The sequence below is a fragment of the Pteropus medius genome, unplaced genomic scaffold (genome assembly GCF_902729225.1).
Source record: "Pteropus medius unplaced genomic scaffold, Ma_sr-lr_union100, whole genome shotgun sequence".
NCBI classification, from domain to species: Eukaryota; Metazoa; Chordata; class Mammalia; order Chiroptera; family Pteropodidae; genus Pteropus; species Pteropus medius.
In genome coordinates this window covers 6,304,176-6,323,244 of record NW_024353517.1, presented here as the reverse complement: position 1 = coordinate 6,323,244, position 19,069 = coordinate 6,304,176, and the positions used below count along the sequence as shown (strand labels likewise).

Sequence of the window (19,069 nt, the reverse complement as noted above, 5' to 3'; positions counted from 1 at the left end):
GTCCTCTCCACTGCCCTCCCACCCCCACTCTTGGAGTTAGGCAATCCTTGGGGTGGCATACTCTTCAGCTGTTTGCTCTGTGCTCATAATTAGGTTGTCTAGACAGGAGATGTTGCTGGAGCAATAGAAAATATTTTACAAGGTGTTCTGCAGAACCACACTTAAAACAGTGATTAGAATGCACTGACAGACGCAAAGCCAGCAGAATCAGCCTGGGCCAGGAGCCGGTTTCACCCAGAGCAGAGCAGAGGCCCTTTGAAGCTCTTGTCTGAGGAATAGAGGCCAAATTAGAACTCTGGGTTCACAGAGCGGCTCACTGGCCTTTGGACAAGGGAATAAGGCCGAGGCGATAGAGTAATGTCTGGGATGCCCTCCACCTGCCCTCTGCGTGCTGGCACTAAGTCAACTGTGGGGTGGGGGTGGCGACTCCTAGCTTCTGTTCTCACCAGCATCTCTACAAAGAGGATGGGTGCTGGTGAGCACCACAAGCAGTTTCCCAAGCCTCACTTTGCTTCTGCAGTATTGCCTATCCCTTATATTGTGCACACTGCAAATTTAAAACAGCATAAAGAGATAAATCTGACATACCTATTCTGGCAGGAAGACATTTCTTGGCCTGACCTTCCCTCTCAGACTTTGTTGGCATATTAACGTGACAACAATAATATTTTCCAGCAGAAAATCTCTTTAGAGACATTTTTCACAGGAGTAATTAAGTAGGTAAAATCATTTGCCCTCTAAGGTAAATTAAAAATTGCTGCACCAATAGAATAGTGCCAAAAAACAAAAACAAAAACAAAAACAAAAACCCTTAGAGATTTTATAAATGAGAAAATTGAGAGATTCGGCAAAGGTAGAAGACTTAATCCATAAGGTAGTTCAGGACCCAAATCCCTAAATCCACCAGTGAACCAGTGTCTTTCTACCAAACCTATTATAAAGTCTTATATATTTTAAGTGCTTACTACAATACCAGATATTTTTCTAAGCATTTTATATAAATCATCTCATTTAATCCTCAACACAGACTGATGAGGTAGATGCTGTTACCCTCTCAGTTTATAAATGAGGAAGGAGGACTAAGGCAAGGACTGTTATGTGACTGCTCTAAGTCACTCAGAAGCATATCTAGGATTGGCCCTCAGGCAGCTTTCGAAGATTAACATTGTCTATCTACACTCTACCATCTCATCAAGAGTTCAGATGAGAGCAGAAGTAAAGAGATGGGGCCCACTTATCCTCAAAAATTACAATGCATTTGAGGACAAATAGGAATTAGGTACATGACAAAGGGAGGATTTGAAATCAGAGGATCTTATGTTTCAGGCCTCGCCACCATATATTTTCATGATGAAATACAAGTCACTTGAGCACTCAGTCACAGTTTCCTCAACATTATCTATTGTGAGCATATTAAAAAAAAAAATGTGGAGGGAGAGAAATTGCAAGTAAATATGGATTTTTAGAACTCTTTAAGAGACAATTTAATGTATTTTAGCACTTTACAATTTACAAAGCACTTTTACATTCATCATTTAAATTTACAATGACCTATGAGTTAGACCTGGAAGGGATTTTTATTATTGACATTTTATAGATTGGAAATTGAGAGCCCAAGAGTTAAATTGTTCAAATTCAAACAGCAAGAAATTGGTGTGGTTAAGATTAGTTATAGCTTTAACCTTTAACCTTATGCTTACCTCTCATAGAAGCTTAGTTTTCCCTTCCCTCCCTCACTTTTAGAATTATGAAAATCGATTTTTAATTAAAATCTGGAAATGAATCCAATTATGATAGAAATAAGATTTGGGTTCCCATCCCAGGTAACGAACGACAACAAAAGATATGTACTAGCAATTAGTTACCCTAGAGCAGGGGTCCCCAACCCCTGGGCCATGGACTGGTACCAGTCTGTGGTCTATTAGGAACTGGGCCACACAGCAGGAGGTGAGCAGCAAGCGTGCCAGCAAAGCTTCATTTGTATTTGCGGCTGCTCCCCAGCACTAGCATCGCCGCCTCAGCTCCACCTCAGATCATCAGGCATTAGATTCTCACTGGAGCACCGATCCCTGGTGCCAAAAAGGCTGGGGATCACTGCCCAAGAGGATAAACTAGGCCTTTTACTGTTCCCTGGTTATGTCTCTGGGAAATGCTCTAATCCAAAGGAAATCTGGCTTCGTCTCACAAATAAATGATCCACGGCCTTTAGCTTTCTCTTGCCGTCGCTCTCTCCCTTCAAATTAATCCAAAGGCAAACAGCGAATGAAACAAAACAATTCTGTTTTGTAAGCACCAGTATGTAGGATATGCTGGCACATGTTCTAAGTTCCAGTAGTCCTCTTCATGGCTTCTTAAGAGAAGCAGAAGCTACATTAACAGAAGTCTTCACTCGGAGAGACATAGAAGAGGAAAGAAGAGAGAGGATAAAAAAAAACAGGAAGATCATAGAGAAAGAGGGAAGGGAGTGGAAGGAGAGAGAGAGAAAAAGAAGTTAAAATATTATTTATCCAAAGAAAATAATACCGGACAGAGAATTGGAAAAATTGATTTTGAAATCCAGTTCTAATACTAATTAGCTGATGGCTCCTGAAACCCTGAACCTCTTTTGGTCTCATTTGTCTCATCTCTAACATGTAGTCAATCAGTGCTACTTATTCTTGGGATTTGAAGGTCATATGGCACAGAGGAGGTAAAAGCTCTTGGTCAACCATGTCAGCATTACCACTACACCTAGCGGGTGCTAATGTTAAATCATTGCATCTTCTTATGACAAGGGAATTTGCTCAGACTGCCGAGCTTTCTTCTGGAGTCAGCTTATAATTATTTAGCAGCTGATTTTCCCTTGCCTCTTCCTCCATTCTCTGACTACTGCCGCCTGACCTCTGATCTTGCTGACTTAATGCCCAACCAAGAAGGGCCAACTGCCTTGGAAATAAAGATAACAATCAAATTAATCTACTTAGTTTTGTATTAACAAAAGCTTTTATCTGGGAGAGAATCAGAACTTGTTAACACCTGATATCTACCAAGCATATTACGAATTGCTTTCAAGCTATCTCATTAGAGCCTTATAATAAGACTGTTAATGAATCAGAATGACAATTAATATGCATGATCTTTGATAGATGAGGAAACAAAGTTAACAGTTGTAAAACTGGGACTGAAACCCAGGACTCTTCTCTTAGTCCAGAACTCAACTATGAAAGTTTGCTAAAAAACCGAGCAGAACATAAACTACCCCTTCACCACATTATGTTCCGACCTCCAGGGGCCCAGAGAAAGCCCTTTAACATTTAACAGCATGCCAGCTGCTGGCACAGGCTTTCTCATTCTAACTCCAGAATGCAAATCTGGATAAAGCTACACAAGTTAATTAGGAGGGCTGGAATTGCATCAACTCTTTGTGGTAATAATTGAGTGCCTCATGGGAAATAAAATAAAATATGCCATAAAAAATGAACTTTGTCTAGTAAAATTAATGAAAGAAGGGAAGTAAAGGATGAGAGAATGTGGAAATAGTATGAATAGGCAGATTTGTTATTTTTTAGAATGGAGGTTTAATATACAATATTTAAGATGACACATCAAGTGGAAGCATATTACTTAAATTAGTAACCACTGAGGTAACTAATAATGATAATAATAAGCTACTTTAAAAAATGAATGATAGACAAATTTTAAAAGAAAACAAAATAGGTGGGTTGTTAGTGTAAATAGGTTTATATTAGGAAGTCAATAGATAAGATTTTAAAAAGATAGGATTAAGAATGCTATGTTAAGTTATATACACTTAGAATCACCAGTAGAAAAAGGTAGACTATAAACCTTGTTAAATATACATATATATATATATAATATATACACACATATAAATATACATTTATATTACATATATATAATATATACACACACACACTCAATGAAAAGCAAAGGAAATATGGAAAATACAATATATATATTTTTTAAAAATACAATAACATAAAAATCAAGATGGGAGAACTAAGGCCGTAACTGTTGCATCAATATGTGTAAATAGGTTAATATTATCAATTAAAAGAAAAGACCCCCAAATCAGATCACAAAGTAAAATTCAATTATATCTAGGTGATTATATAGATATATATTCAATAAAACTGTTAATGAAACAGAATGACACTTAATATGAATGGATCTTTGACAGATGAGGAAACAAAGTTAACATATAATATATTTAATTATATCTATATACAAGAACACATCAAAAAACAGCATATTCTTGTTAAAACCAATAAAATTGGTTAAGTTCATTAACAACAAAGAGAGAGAATGCAGCTTGTCAATATTAGAAAAGAAAAATATTTCCCTAAATATCTTATAGACATTTAAGGGATAATAATAGAATCTGAACAACCTGATGCTTTCAAATACAACTTAAATGAACTTAGCATATTCCTTGAGAAATTAACCAAAATCAATACAAACCAAAGAAAAATTATAAGTAACTCAGTATTTACTTTTTAAAAAGTAACTTTATTATCAAAAACTATCCCACAAAGAAATCTCAGGAATTACAAGATTTTCCTTATAAATTCTTTCAAATATTCAAGGAAGAGATAACACCATTCAGAAACAAAATCTTTTAGAAAACAAAAGAGGAGAGAACACTTTTCAACTTGTTTTATAAGACCAGCATAACCCAAATACCAAAACATTACAAAGACATTTACAAAAGAATGAAAATAGTAGACCAATATTCCTCATGAACATAGACACATAACTCTAATAAAATATCAGAAAACCAAATCCATGAATGTATAAAAAGGATAATATACCATGACTAAATGTGTTTATCTTAGAAATAGAAGGTTGAGAGAATATTTAAAAATCCTAATAAAAATAAGTTTTTTAAAAAAAACTTGGCAAGCTGCTGAAAAAATAAATATAAACTCTAAAAAAAGGATGTATAAGAGGGGAGTAACTGTACCTGTTATTAAAACATAAATAAAGGTTATAATAATTAAAGCTATTTTGTACACTAATAAACAGATAAATGGAGTGCAATGGAGAATTCAGAAGTAGAAACAAACATGGGAGAGTACATATGATAAAGGAAAAAAGATAGAGGATCAAATAAGTGATGCTAAGAAATCTAGCCTGCCATCTGGATAAAAATAACAGCTGCTTGCATATCTTTTTATTTACTGAAGGTAAATACTAAATGAAACATAAATATAACTTTCTAAAAATAAAACTATAAAGACACAAGATGAAAACTTGGAAATATATTTTATAATTTCAGTGTAGAGAAAGAAAGTTTTTTTCAAAAAGAAATAAACTTATAAATTTTGAAAGACAGATAAATTTGATAACCCAAAACTTAAAGTAAAAAATGGCATTATAAAGTTAAGAGAACCGTGACAAACTGGGGGAAAAAATATTTGCAACATGTATGGCAGGCAGAGGATCAAGTTCTTTTATATATAAGAAACTCTTACAAATCAATAAGAAAAAATTAAATATCCCATTTTTAAAAATGAGCTATGGTCAAAATAGTTCACAGAAAAATAAATAAAATGTCTTTATAACATAAGAAAAACAACCTCAAGTTCCTTCAAATTTTTGTGATAAAAATTAAAACAAAAATAAGATATTTTTCTTTATCTCACTGGCAAAGCAAGAGTTTCATAATACACAATATTGGTAAAGATGTGTCAAAAATGATATTCTTACACTCCATGGGAGCATAAACTGGTGTCAGCCACTTAGAAGGCAATGTGGCAATATCTATCAGTTAAAATTCATGTGACTTATGACCTAATTCACTTACAAAAATTATGTTACAGGTACACTTGCACATCTGTACAAAGTCCTATAGACAAGGATATTTATAGTATCATTTGTAGTAGAAAGATAAAAATAAATATCCATTAATGAGAGGCTGGATAAATGGGTTAGGCTTAAAATAGAATATTCTGCATTATTAAAAAGACTGAGCTATATCTATACCTGATTATATAATAAAGTTTCCAAGGTATATTACAAAGTAAAACAGCTTGAGGCAAAACAGTTTGTGACATGTATACGATTGAGTAAAATAATTAGTGATAATTTGTGTGTAGATATAAACTTACAAATGTGTACAAACACGCAGACATATATATATATATGTATATATATATTCACAAAGACATTTCTATTCTTGTATATTTATGGACTATTTCTTTAAACACACACACAACACACACACACACACACACACATACATGAAACGGCAGACTATTGCCTATGGAGATAATCCTGGAGAACTGAAAATTTGGGATAAGAGAAGTAGTTCCTGAAAATAAACATTTTCTGTGATGGTTAAATATATGTTTATGATGAGCATACGTTATTAGAAAATCTCATCAATTCAAAAAGTCGGTGAACTAAATCAATTGGTCACTTCTTGCATTCATGAAAAGAGTAAATAAAAAATAGGTCTTTGATATGGTATGCTGTATATAAGAAAAACCAATCACTTGACTAAGCTCTACTTTTTTAGTATTTTAGAAAGATTTTTCTATTTTTACTATGTGCCAGGCCCAATGCCAGGTGCTTCTAGGATGCCTCTCCCCCCCAAAATATGGTACCTGCCTTCAATAAGTTCACAGTTCAATGGGAAGAGCTCGCATTCAGAGGTCAGACGAAGTTTGCTGTCTTTATGACTTAGATGTAAGATGTTAGATCAAAATATCTCTTTTTGAAATCACGACAAGAATTTACTCAGTCCAGCAACCCTCCTTTGTAGAACTCACCAGGTCTCTTGGTAACTGTCAATATCTCTGAGACAGTTGATGTCTCCTCCACTAAGTCATCAGGGAAGATCTCAAAAAGACTTCTTTTAAGAAGAGCTATTAGCCATCGTGGATTCTGTCCATTGAGCTTTACAGAATAATTTTAATTCCCTAAATAATTTTAATAATTAAAAGCATCAATTTTTTCTCCACCTCCACTCCTTCGGTCGTGCTGTTCTTTTTGTTTGAAATGTTCTTACACTTTTGTTCCCCTTCTTTGGGTAACTTCTATCTAATCTCAGATATTGGCTCAAGTGCTTCTCCAGGAAAGCCTTGCTGATTCTCTGCCACACAAATTGGTTGAGAACATTTTCTCCATGATCCCACAGATCTTTCCATCTTACATTTAACCATTTACTTGCTAGGTTATCTTATTAAAGTACAAATTTACTTAAAATGTTGTCTCTGGTGTCTGACATAGAGGAGAGACTCAATGGTTGATAAATTCAACTGTAGAGCTTCCCTCTTCCCCCTTGGGTTCTCCCAGCTTACAGTATGGAACTGAACTTTGTAATTGTTTTCCTTGAATAACTCTCCCCCACTGCATCACTTCCTCAAGTCTGAAACATCATTCTTACTTGTCCAGTGACATCCCAGGGAAGGCAAACTTGCCCAGGCAGATGCGATAGACAGCACCCAGGGGAATCCACTGCAGCTGCACACAACTGAGCATGATGAAGTCATATTTGCAGATCAAGAGATTCTTGTCTGTGACCAGCAAAATCCTCTCCTTCTCATTGTTCCAGTGGTCTATCCTGTAGAAATCACCATGGAGAAGAAAAGTTGATGGCATAATTTTTCCAGGTTAAAGATAATGGCATATACTTAATCATCTCTACTAACACAGAAGATGGTGAGGTTTGATCACTCAGAAGAAAGATGGGCTGAGGAATACCACCTCCTCTCTCTCAGTCTGGCTCCTTGACCAAGGTAGGAGGGAAGGTCAAAGATCACAGGTAAGTGTTCTATGGCCACAGAGCTCAATGATTGCTACTGATGACGGATCCTTAGGGAAGCAGCAAGTTTATATCAAGTTGGCAGTCGACTGATTCATGCTCCTCCATATCTTCCCAGTTCTCTAGGAAAACATCGTGCAGCACATATTCCTCCAAGGATACGAAAAACATCTCTGTTCTAACATAATCTGCACCACAAACTTTACTTACTATGCATTAGTTTATGCTAATCTCCAAAGGTCACATTGCTAACTGGAGATAAAGTGCAGATTTGAACATAGGTCCACTGATTCCCAAGCCATCACTATTTCAAGTTCATCCCATCATATCCTTGTGATAGAAATACAGTGAAATAAGTGAGGTAGGATTCTTATGAGCCAAGGACAGCTAGACACTAGATAAGTGTTTGCTGAATTTATTTGCTTCACACTTGAGGGCCTTTCAGGGCATACATAGAAAAATTCTGAGTTAAAAGTCTCTCCAACAGAGGGAACAAAAAGGAATCAAAACAATGGCTTCTGGTTAAAAGAACAAGAATGTGGTCTATAATTCCTCTCACTCACAGCACTTTTACTGTCTGTTTACTATAGTCTTTAGTATATAGCACTTCATGACTTTTATTAGAATTGTCTTAGTACATGTTTAGTCTTCCCTAAGAAACTAAAAAGGATGATTTGTGACTGACTCTTATCTGAATCTCCACTATACAGAGTCAATCTAATGCAAAGATAGTATAGGCGTTTCATTCCTCTCCATGCAGAGTAACCGCAAGGCTATTTTTAAAATACAAAAGGCATGATATCACTGCCCATTCACTTTATGAAATAGAATCTTTTTGTTCTGAAGATCAAATCCAAGTTGCCTAACTGAACTATACACCCCTATATGGTCTGGCTTCTAGAAACCCAGCATCATCTCACAGCAGGCCAAGAAAACTCATTGTGCAAGTCATGGTTCAAATGCCTCATCCAAAGAGGAATTCATTAACTCTCACATGCACTTGACCCCCTATTATACTCTAAAAGCATCCTGACTCTTTTTCCTTTGTGGAACTTATTGCTGCTTGTAAGGAGGAATTATATGTAAAATGTTTAGTAACAAGTACCACATGGACACTGACAGATGAGAATGAACACAAAGTACAGAAGGTAGGGCAAAGCCAAAAAGTATGAGCTAATATCATCCGTGTGTGTGTGTGTGTGTGTGTGTGTATTCCATGAGGGCGGAGACTATGTTTGTTGGGCTACTCATTCTATGCAGTTCCTGTTAAATAACCTACACTAAATAAATATCTGTAGAATGAATAAATGAGTGCCAATTATAATCATTTTGAAGGACTCAACTGGTTGAGGGCAGGAGTGGAAACTTCTAGTTCTATTACTCACTAATTCTGAAAGATCAGACTTTAATCGGTCTTTGGCTCATGTCCCTTATCTGAGAAATAGAGACAATACTAATATTCGCCTCATAAATTTGAGGAGAGAATTAAGGAGCATGATTCTCAATCAGTGTTTTATAAATTAACTGTTATTATCACTGGCAGAGACCGAAGTCACTAAACAATTGGGTAATCCAAATATATGCCAATCCTCAGTATAATCTAAAGACAGACAAGCAAAACAAAGATAGGAGTTAAATCAATGGGAAGAAGAACAGGGGGAGACAGGAGAGAAAAAAGAAAAAGCAAGAAAGAGGAAGAAGCAGAAGGAGGAAACCAAGGATGAGATCATTGATGGAGGTCCTATTGTATGTCGACTGTTACGTATTTATAAGTAACATTTCCCCACAACTCATTGAAGAAAGCCATATTTAAATTCCCTCAGCTAGAATATGCTGGTAGAGTCAGTGGTGAGTCAAAAGGTTCTGGTTTAAATCTTGTTTCTAAGGTTTCCATCCACTCCAACAACACTGTGATACTCCATTCCTACTCCAATGAGAGATGAGGGAATTCTTGATGATCTGTTTAACACTCTCAGTTTTAGTCAGAAAGAGAAAGGAACTCTGAAATGTCTTATCAGATATCTACATAAATTTCTCTAAATAGATTGCATCTACTTAGCAGCAAGTTATAAACTGCTGCCTAATAAACCAGACTTGTTTTTAGTCTGAAAAAACTGCAGCTTTTGGTTGAATGGTTTTACTGAAAATGTCAGCGCTCCATAATGAGATTTATTTTAAAAGGTAAAGGATTCGGGAAAAAAAGAGAATTCTTTTTAGGAACACAGAGTACTCTGCTGTGACACAGACTCTGCATAATTTACATGTTGGGAAAGTCTGAATTCAAGTAAACTTGCAGGCTTATAAATAGTTGGGGGCCACCATCTCGAAATCCTAGGTGGTGTTTTTATTTATTTAGACTTCAATCACACCCTTTTTTCCCAAAGAATTCATGGAGAAAACATGAAATTTCATATGCCTAATATTAATATAATTAAAGTTTGGTTGGTGATAATATCCAGGACAAATATAGGAATAGAAATAGCAATATTACATTTGTACAGCTTGTGGAGCTTTACAAAGCCCTTGAACATCAATGTCCTCGTTGAATCCTCACAGCAACCTTTTGCATTAGATATTATTACCCTCATTTTAAAGACCAGGAAACTAAGGTCCAGAGACTCTTAAAATAACTTGTCCAATGTTTTATACCTAGCAATCAGTAGTACAGGAACCTGAAACAGGTATCAAGATACCAAATCTAGCCTTAAGTTTGGCTTTCTCCCCATTACCACCTGCCTCCAAACACAGGACCCTTCATCGTGATGTGAAAATGTGGTAAAACCCACCTGCGGAAAGAGCTGATGTGATGATATGAATCACTTCTCTCTGGGAATCCACTCCCCAAGACAACACTCATGACTATCCCTTCCAAACCTTGTCCTCATACCGTGTTTCCTATGTTTGGGAAGAGCCCTCCTTTCTTCCAGGTGTGCAAGCCAGAGGTGTAGGAGTCATTCTGGCTCATCCCATTTTCTCACCTCACACGCCTAGTCTTAGACATTTACTCCCAAAATATCTCTCAACACCATCTACTTCTCTCCATCTCAACCTTTACCATCCTGATTCAGTCTTTCCTCATCTCCCACCTGGATTATTGCAGTCACCCTCTCACTAGGTTTGGGCTACTAGTCACTTATAGCTGCCTTACCTACATCTGCTCTTGTTTCCTTCCAACCATTTCACCAGGCTGTAATGATGTGGACCTTTTGAAAAAACAAATTTTGTCTTCACCCTCCCACTCTGGCTTAAAACACTTCAACAGGTCCCCAGCATTCTCATGAAAAGTGACAAAAATTCTTCACCTGGTCTACCTACTTCTACAACCTCATTACGGGCCAAGTCTCTTCACTCCATTCTCCTTGATTTCCTTTCAGTTTCTTGTATTCACCATGCCCATTTCTACTAACGGGCCTTTGAACAAACATGCTGGTCTCTCTGCTGGCAATGTTCTCCCTGATCGTTTTTACCTAGTTAACTTCTAGAGTGATGAGCATTTACGACTTCCTCAGGCAAGTTTTCCCCGACATCTGTGACTACTTCTCTTCTTTCTAATATACATTTTCCTAGCACTTCACTTTACTCCTTCATAGTACTTATCCCAGATACAATTTTATAGTTATTTCTATGACTATCTAAGTAATGTCTGTTTCTTTTTCTTATTGTGAACTCCACAAAGACAGAGTCAGCGTTGTGTCTCCGAAGTTATAGGTGACTAAAAAAAATTTCTGAAATGAATTAATAAAAATTGAACAATCCTTGCGCTATGCAAGCCATAAGCCTTGGCTCATGATGTTTGGGGAACCCTGTCTTCAGGTTTACATTGAAATCGTCTCACATTAAATAGTACATTTTCAAAAAATAATCAGTAACATTGGGAAGATGTGCATGCCATAAGTGAGAAAGAGCAGGATACAAAATAATACCTTCAGTACACATCCGATTTTGTAACAGCAACAACCACCACCACAAAATACATAGATCAAAACATTAACACGTTATTTCTGAGTGGTGGGATTTCAAGGGACTTTTATTTCTTTTCATACTTTAACTAGCCAGAGTTCAATTTTTTACAATGAAAAATATTTTTTATATTCTACTTTTATGATAAAAGATATTTTCTAAATAATAAATCCTCCCCATCTTTCAAGTTCCCACTTTAAATGCTATCTGTTTCATGCAGCCTTATCTTCATCATCCTCACCCCCAAATGGATGTTATCTTTCTTTACCTTTAAATACACACAAGTCTTTATCAGTGCTTCAGGTGTGGCTCTAGGCACAATATTCTCTGTATGACAATGATTTCTGTGCTTGTCCTGTCATTCCTCCAATATTTGATGTAGAGATGGGACCTAGTCCTATTTGAGCTTCCTCACTGTGCTCAATACAGAGCCAAAAGAGAGAGCAAAGTCTTCGCAAATGAGCATGGAATAGAAAACTAGAACCATAAGAGTCATTCTTCGGTTTTAAAAGCCAGTTTCTCCTGGGAGAGAATTTGCCACATCTCGTCTCACCATCACTGTTTCTCAGCACTAGCATCGTTTCCTTACTTGACGGGAAGGGGACCCTGTTCCCCCAACATATGAGGAAATCTGGGAGTTCCGTGAGATTTGCAGTTTCCTGGATGACAACAGTTTCGCCAGCAGAGGGCAACAGCGAACCAGCAATGACAGGCAGGACCTGCCTGAGCAAATTTCCAGAACCACACCCCCCCCCACCCTCAGTTACTAAAACCATCCCAGATGCCTTCCCAAGGGCCCCAGCCCTATTCCTAGCAATACTTTCAGTTGCTCTTTTAAGGCAATGTCAAGTCAATTTGTGGTTTAAAAATGATTTTCCTCCAAACAAGATTTTTTTTCTAATATTCCCCTACACACATCACACATGCGCGCACACACAAACGTAACATACCACTCAGCAGAGAATCTTCCCTGATACTGAATAGGGTGGCTTACCTCATTTACAAATCAACCTTCCTTTGTGTGACCCGCAGCCTCTTAACAGAGCCCAGCCCCTGAAGGAGGAAGACAGTGTCTTGGCTGGCTAGGAATCGCCCAGGAGAAAAACACTGAATCATTCACTCCACACATATTCCCTGAGTACCCACTGGGTTTCAGGCCCTGAAGAGAATCCAGTTTGGGTTTGCTTTTCAAACACAAACAGATGAAAAATGCATGGTGTTGAAGCAAAGCAATTTCCCTCCCCCTGAGTTAAGTGAAGCCTTATAAAACCTTTAGCTAAATAATCCACATGCAATTCTTTTAATCATTTGGTTACTCTTTTTCTGGACCTCTTCAATTTGTTTAAAATAGGAGACCCTACAAGTAAACACAGTATTCTAATAACAGTTCGATGACCACAAACTTTCCTTATTCTCAGATCCCCTGACGTGACTTCCTGTGGTTCATATTTTCTCCCTAATACCCTGTGCAGCCAGTTGTGTACCAGATTCCATGCTAGCTGCTGGGAACACTGAGAAGAGCATTGTGCTCTTAAGGGATACACAATTCTGTAAGATGTGAGGTAAGATCACATAGAGAAGAGCTAATGTGGCACCCAAAGGTGAGATGAGACTTTATAATAGTAACACGAGACCACAGATCCCGGTGTCCAGATTCCCAGTGCATTGCCCACAGGGCTGAGAACACGAAATCCAGGCATCTATTTGATGTTCTTGAAGAAGGCACTCATCAACACTTCATTTCCTGCTGTTTGGTGATCATCTCAATATTGGAAAAGGACAAGTTGCAAAGCACAAATGATTCTCTGGAATGTACACAAAAAAAGGTTTCAGGAATATTTATTCATTTCTTCAACACTTCTTTAATGTGTACTATAAGACCGACAGAATGTCCACATAAGACATAGATAGGATGGACCTGGAAATACCCATTTATGTATCTACAGAGTCTGCTTTGTTTTTTTTCCTGAGTAAGAGAAGTTCTATCATGAAGTTTCATATTGTTGATTGCAGAAAAAAACAGTGGTCAATTTGCAGAAAAAAGCAATGGGCAGTTTTTGGAAAACAAAGGAGTTTGTGAGTTCTCAAAAAATAATAATAACTACAAACAATTAGTTTTAGTTGGGAAATTATATATATATATATATATACATACACACATATATTTATATTTATACATATATACATATAAAACACACATATATACGTATGTGTGTGTATATACATATATACATATACACACACACATATATATAAATATGTGTGTATATACATATATATGTATGTGTATGTATGCCAGGTGTAAAGCTTCTGAGATCTACATGCACATATGAATAATTCTACCATGCATTTTTCTTAAATTATAAGAGGACCCTCCATTTATTGGAGTTTTTTTATATGGATCAGGTACTACGACAGATGCCATGTACATATAATGTCTTTTAATCCTCACCAAACAATCCTGATTAATACAGGTGAAGAAACTGAGAACCAGGGAGGTGTTATGAACTGAATGTTTGTGCTTCCTCCCATCCCAATTCATATGTTAAATCCCTAATTCTTAATGTGATAGTAATAAGAGATGGGGCCTTTGGGAGGTGATTAGGTTTAGATAAGGTCATGAGGGTGGACTCCAATATTGGGATTAGTGCCCTTATAAGAAGAGAAAAAGACCAGAGCTTCCTCTCTCCAGGACATGAGGACACAGTAAGACGGCAAGCCAGAAAGAGAGTCCTCCCCAAGCACTGAATCTGCAGGCATCTTGATCTTGGCTTCCCAGTCTCCATAACTGTGAGAAATAAATGTCTGTTGTTTAAGCTACCAAGTTATAGTATTTTGTTACAGTAGCCTCATCTGATTGTTTCAGGAGGTTAACTTGTTCTAAGTAACATAGTCAGGATTCATCTAAGGTGAATTTTACTTTAAAACCTTGAGCTCTGTACTTTACCAAACCACTATTCATTAGGAAGGTAATAAAATCTCCCCCATTAAATCAATAAATATTTCAGTGTCTATTCTGTATTAAAACATTATATAGGTGCTCAGACTATAAAGTCCTCTGCAATTGTCCCTTCTTAGGTTAAGAAGCTTTTAACCTAATATGGAAGATAATTAAATCAAGTATTATGGTATAGAGTGATAAATAAGATGGAAATTTGTACACAGTGCATGGATATCATGATTAACGGCTAATATTTTTTTAATGCTTACTTTGTATGAGCTTTTGCTCTAAGTGCTTCACATGGATTACTCCATTTATGCTCATGGAAACCCTGTGAGGAAGGTAGGTCATTATCCTCATTTTACAGATGAGGAGCTAAAACAGAAAAAGGTTAAATAACTTGTCCAAAGTCATACTTTCCAAGTTCTAGAACTGGAATTCAAACTGAGGGAGTCTGCTCCCAGAGCCCAGCTTTTAATGAAATGCTTTGTTCTAAAAGGCATCCTAAACCACCTAGGAAGTCAGGCAGAACTCTAAGTAAAGTGTATTGAAGGTTTTGAAGGATGAGCAGGAGATAACTCTATCAAGAAGGCAGAGTAATTAATTCTAGACAGAGGGAACGGCACATATGAACACTTACAGTAACATGTGTAGGACGACTTGTTGGATGAAATGTGTTTGCATAGTATGTAAATAATAACCATGGAAATAGGATTACCCCTACAAAGGAGGACAGCACCCATGAAGATTCTGATTCAGGATTGCTGAGATGGGATCCCAGGCATTTAGATCTCTTAAAAGCTATCCAGATGCAGACCAAAGTTTTAAAAGAACAGGACATTTTCATGAACTGATGTAGGAACTTGAGTTATACCTAAGAACTTTCAGCCACCCAGGTGGGCCCTCTGTGAGTTTAGATCTGAAGAATTTTTAGGTGGAACTGGAAGATTTGTGGATTTATCCAACATTTCAGAATATAATGCCTCAGAGTATTTCCAGGGAGTGCTTGCCCTATCTAAATAATTAATCCTGACCACCCATACTTTATCAAAGGTTCCTTAAACTTTAGCAATGAACCTCTTCTGCTTCTTATTCCCTCAGCCAGGGTATCCAAGACCATAGAGCATCACCATATAATGTCATAGTCCCAATATAGTCCTGCTACAGAGAAACTACTTTGTGAATGCTAATTTCTCTTTATGTCCCTTTCCTGAAGATAAACTGCACTTAACCAGAGTTTTGTCAAGACTTCTATGAGCTTCAGACCCATTTTAACCACAAATGAGTCTTTCTTTCATCTTACATTTCAAATGCTAAATTCCTGAGCAGTGGTGGGCTTCTTATCATACTGGTCTAGGGTTAGAGATGCAGCTTGGCCCCTCACTAGCTGTAAGATCTTGTAAAAGTTACTTATCTTTTCTAAAGTTTATTTTCCACATATCCAAAATGAAAATAACAATAGTACATACCTCGTAGGGTTATTGTGAATTTAAGAAATACTTTGTCTAGAGCATTTAGTAAAATACAAAGCACACAAAATACTCAATTATTATTGGCTACTAATATGATGATGATGATGAAGAAGAAGAAGAAGAGGAAGAGGAGGAGGAGGAGGAAGAAGAGGAAGAAGAAGAAGAAGAGGAAGAGGAAGAGGAAGAAGAAGAAGGAAGAGGAGGAGGAGAAGAAGAAGAAGAAGACCTCTAAATCCTCTTTAAAATTTTTTGGAAAATTTAATCAATTAACAAATCAGTTAATTAATGGATAATTGAAATAAATTATTTAATGAAAACTCCTCAAATCTATTACAGTTTTTAGACATATAAAATATTTATATTTCAATGTCCTAAAAATTAAAAGAGTAGTCCTTAATTCCATATATATAAGGCATATTTCTGTTTGTTTGCCTGTTTGTTTGTTGTCTGACACAGTAAGGCATATTTTTATTATATTGGAAGTTATGTTTGATTTATTCTGTCTTAAAATATAGACCATAGAATCACATAATGATATGTGAAGTTCCCTTTGTAGATGGCTGCTATGGAAGACCTTAGAAGATAAGGACCAGGAATAGTTGAAATAAAGAACCCACAGAGTGTCAGCTGCAGGAGTCATGTCATACTTATTCAGATACCCTGGCCAAAGAAGCCAACGGTGAAGTCAAATATGAACCCAAGTTGGTAGTCACAAGGGCAGCAGCTAAGGACTGCAGCTCAAAGTAAATTCATTGAGCTGCAATTGGATTTCTTCTATGGGTGGTGGGGGTTGGCGGGGGGGAGGCTTTTCTGTAGAGAAGCAATACCAGGTAACCAGTCCAGAAATAATTCTCTTTAATAACCCAAGAAATATTTATTGAGCAACTATTACATTCTCAGCTCTAGTGGTATAGTAATAAACCAAACAAGTTCCTGTTTCTCTCATACTTACATTCTAGGAAGAGATGTAGACAAAAGGAAACAGACATATAAATACAGAGACCTAGATAAAAGGGAGACAGAGGGAATATCTCTGGGACTAGTATCTAGGTAAAGTGAAGAGCTAGTACAAAGGTTCCAAGATACAATCCATCATGTTTATAAAACAGCAAGGCAGCCAGTGTGACCTAAGCAAAGGGGGAAAGGAGGAGAGTGGAGGAAGGTTTAAACAGAAGCCAGATCACATGCTGGAACAACCACAGTTTCTCTGCAGTTTATGAATGTTTTCCACATTCAGTGGTTATTATCCCCCACTTTACGGATGGAGGGAAAAAGCCTCAATAAAAAGGCATACATCTAGTAGTAAGTGACAGAGCCAAGGCCAGAATCCTGCTCTCTGACCTCAACCCAGGCCATATACATTCTATCTAGCTGCTTCTCCCACTTGCTTTTCCTATGCAGCCAGTCAACTTTGCTCTCCCTACCATAATATCACCAGTAAGAGGATATTTTAAAAGCTACACAAAAGAAGACTCAGCACACCCCATCCTTCTCTCTTTCCCACAAAATGACTAAATAGCTGTTGAATAGCTCAAGTCCTCCACAGCACACCAGGAGCTAACAAGAGACCCACCCCCTGATTGGCTCTCTCCTCCCCTGAATTCACTTTAGGGGATTCACTTGATCAGAAGCCAAGGAAGTTGGCAGGAGAACAAGGCCTAATTTTGAGGAGGCGGCAGAGAGGGAAGAACAGAGGGACAAGATACAACAAATGCTCACATCTTGCCACCTCCATTGTTTTATTTTTCTAAACAGGAGAGATGTCTGCTTACTGTACTATATTAGTTACAGCCCTTTGGGTACAGGGGACACAGCCCAAATCAGGCAAGCCCAAGAAGAGATGTGTTATAAAAATACTCTGAGGAATCCCACAGAAATCTAAGAACAGGAACCATAGCATTTTATGGTTGGGCTTTATGAAACCTGGAAAGCCACAGGAACAAAGTTACTCTTAACTGTCTGTCATGATTCCTGTGTGTCTCTACACATCTCATGTTTCCTCTTGACCGATGTGCTTTTTCTGCTTACTGTCAATGTTTGTTCCTCTTTAACTCTACCTTGTCTATGACCTACATCATTTCCCTCATCTTGACTGTACATAAATTTTCAAATCTGTTCTCACAGCTAACTGGTCTCTAGCTCTGTAGCTCTCAGTTCAAATTCTTAAGAGAGGGAGTTCTTTTAGTCCAAATTGTTCTTTTGAGATCAGCTCTTTGTCCAATTAGCCATGGCTAGGGACTAAAGTCATCTAGCAGAAAATAGAAATTGCCAGTGAGATACACTTCATTCTTTTTCAGAATTGTTTTAGCTATTCTAATTCCTTTATCTTTCCATAAAAAAAAAAAAAATTGAATAATCTTGTCTACTTACAAAAAATTTTGCTAAGATCTTGAAAGGAATTATGTTAAACCTGTATATCAAGTTTGTAGAGAATTGACATCTTTACTATGTTGAGTTTTCCAATTTATGAACACAGTATATCTATCTCACCATTTGTCTAGATCTTCTTTGATGTCTTTCATCACCATTTTTTAGATTTCAGCATGTAAGTCCCATATATATTTTATTAAATTTACACCTGAAGATTTCTTCTTTCTTTGAGTGATTGTAAATGTGATTGTATTATTTTAGATTTGTTTTCACTTCTTTAATGCTGATGTGTAGAAATACAACTGATTTTTGTATGTTGATCTTGTATCCTGCAACCTTGTTAAACTCACTGATTAGTTCTGGAAATTTTTTTGTAGATTCCTTAAAATTTTCTACATATTCTCTTATGCCATCTACAATTAGAAACAGTTTTTATTTCTTCCATTCTGTTCTGTACGCATTTTCTCTTTTTTTCTTGCCTTATGCTAGCTAGAACTTCTAGTACTATGTTGAATAGTGGTAGTGAGAATGGATACTTTTGCCTCGTTCCCATCTTAG

At 36.8% G+C, this 19,069-nt stretch overlaps 1 protein-coding gene across 8 annotated transcripts in view; it reads right to left on the bottom strand.

Moving 5' to 3' along the window:
* TPRG1 (tumor protein p63 regulated 1) overlaps positions 1 to 19,069 on the bottom strand; it is a 166,561-nt gene that overhangs the window by 100,170 nt on the left and 47,322 nt on the right. For all 8 annotated transcript variants that reach the window (XM_039850533.1, XM_039850532.1, XM_039850534.1 and 5 more), the window contains one exon: positions 7,391 to 7,567. In XM_039850533.1, coding sequence (XP_039706467.1) covers positions 7,391 to 7,567 — 177 coding nt within the window. The remainder of the gene's footprint in view (positions 1 to 7,390; positions 7,568 to 19,069) is intronic.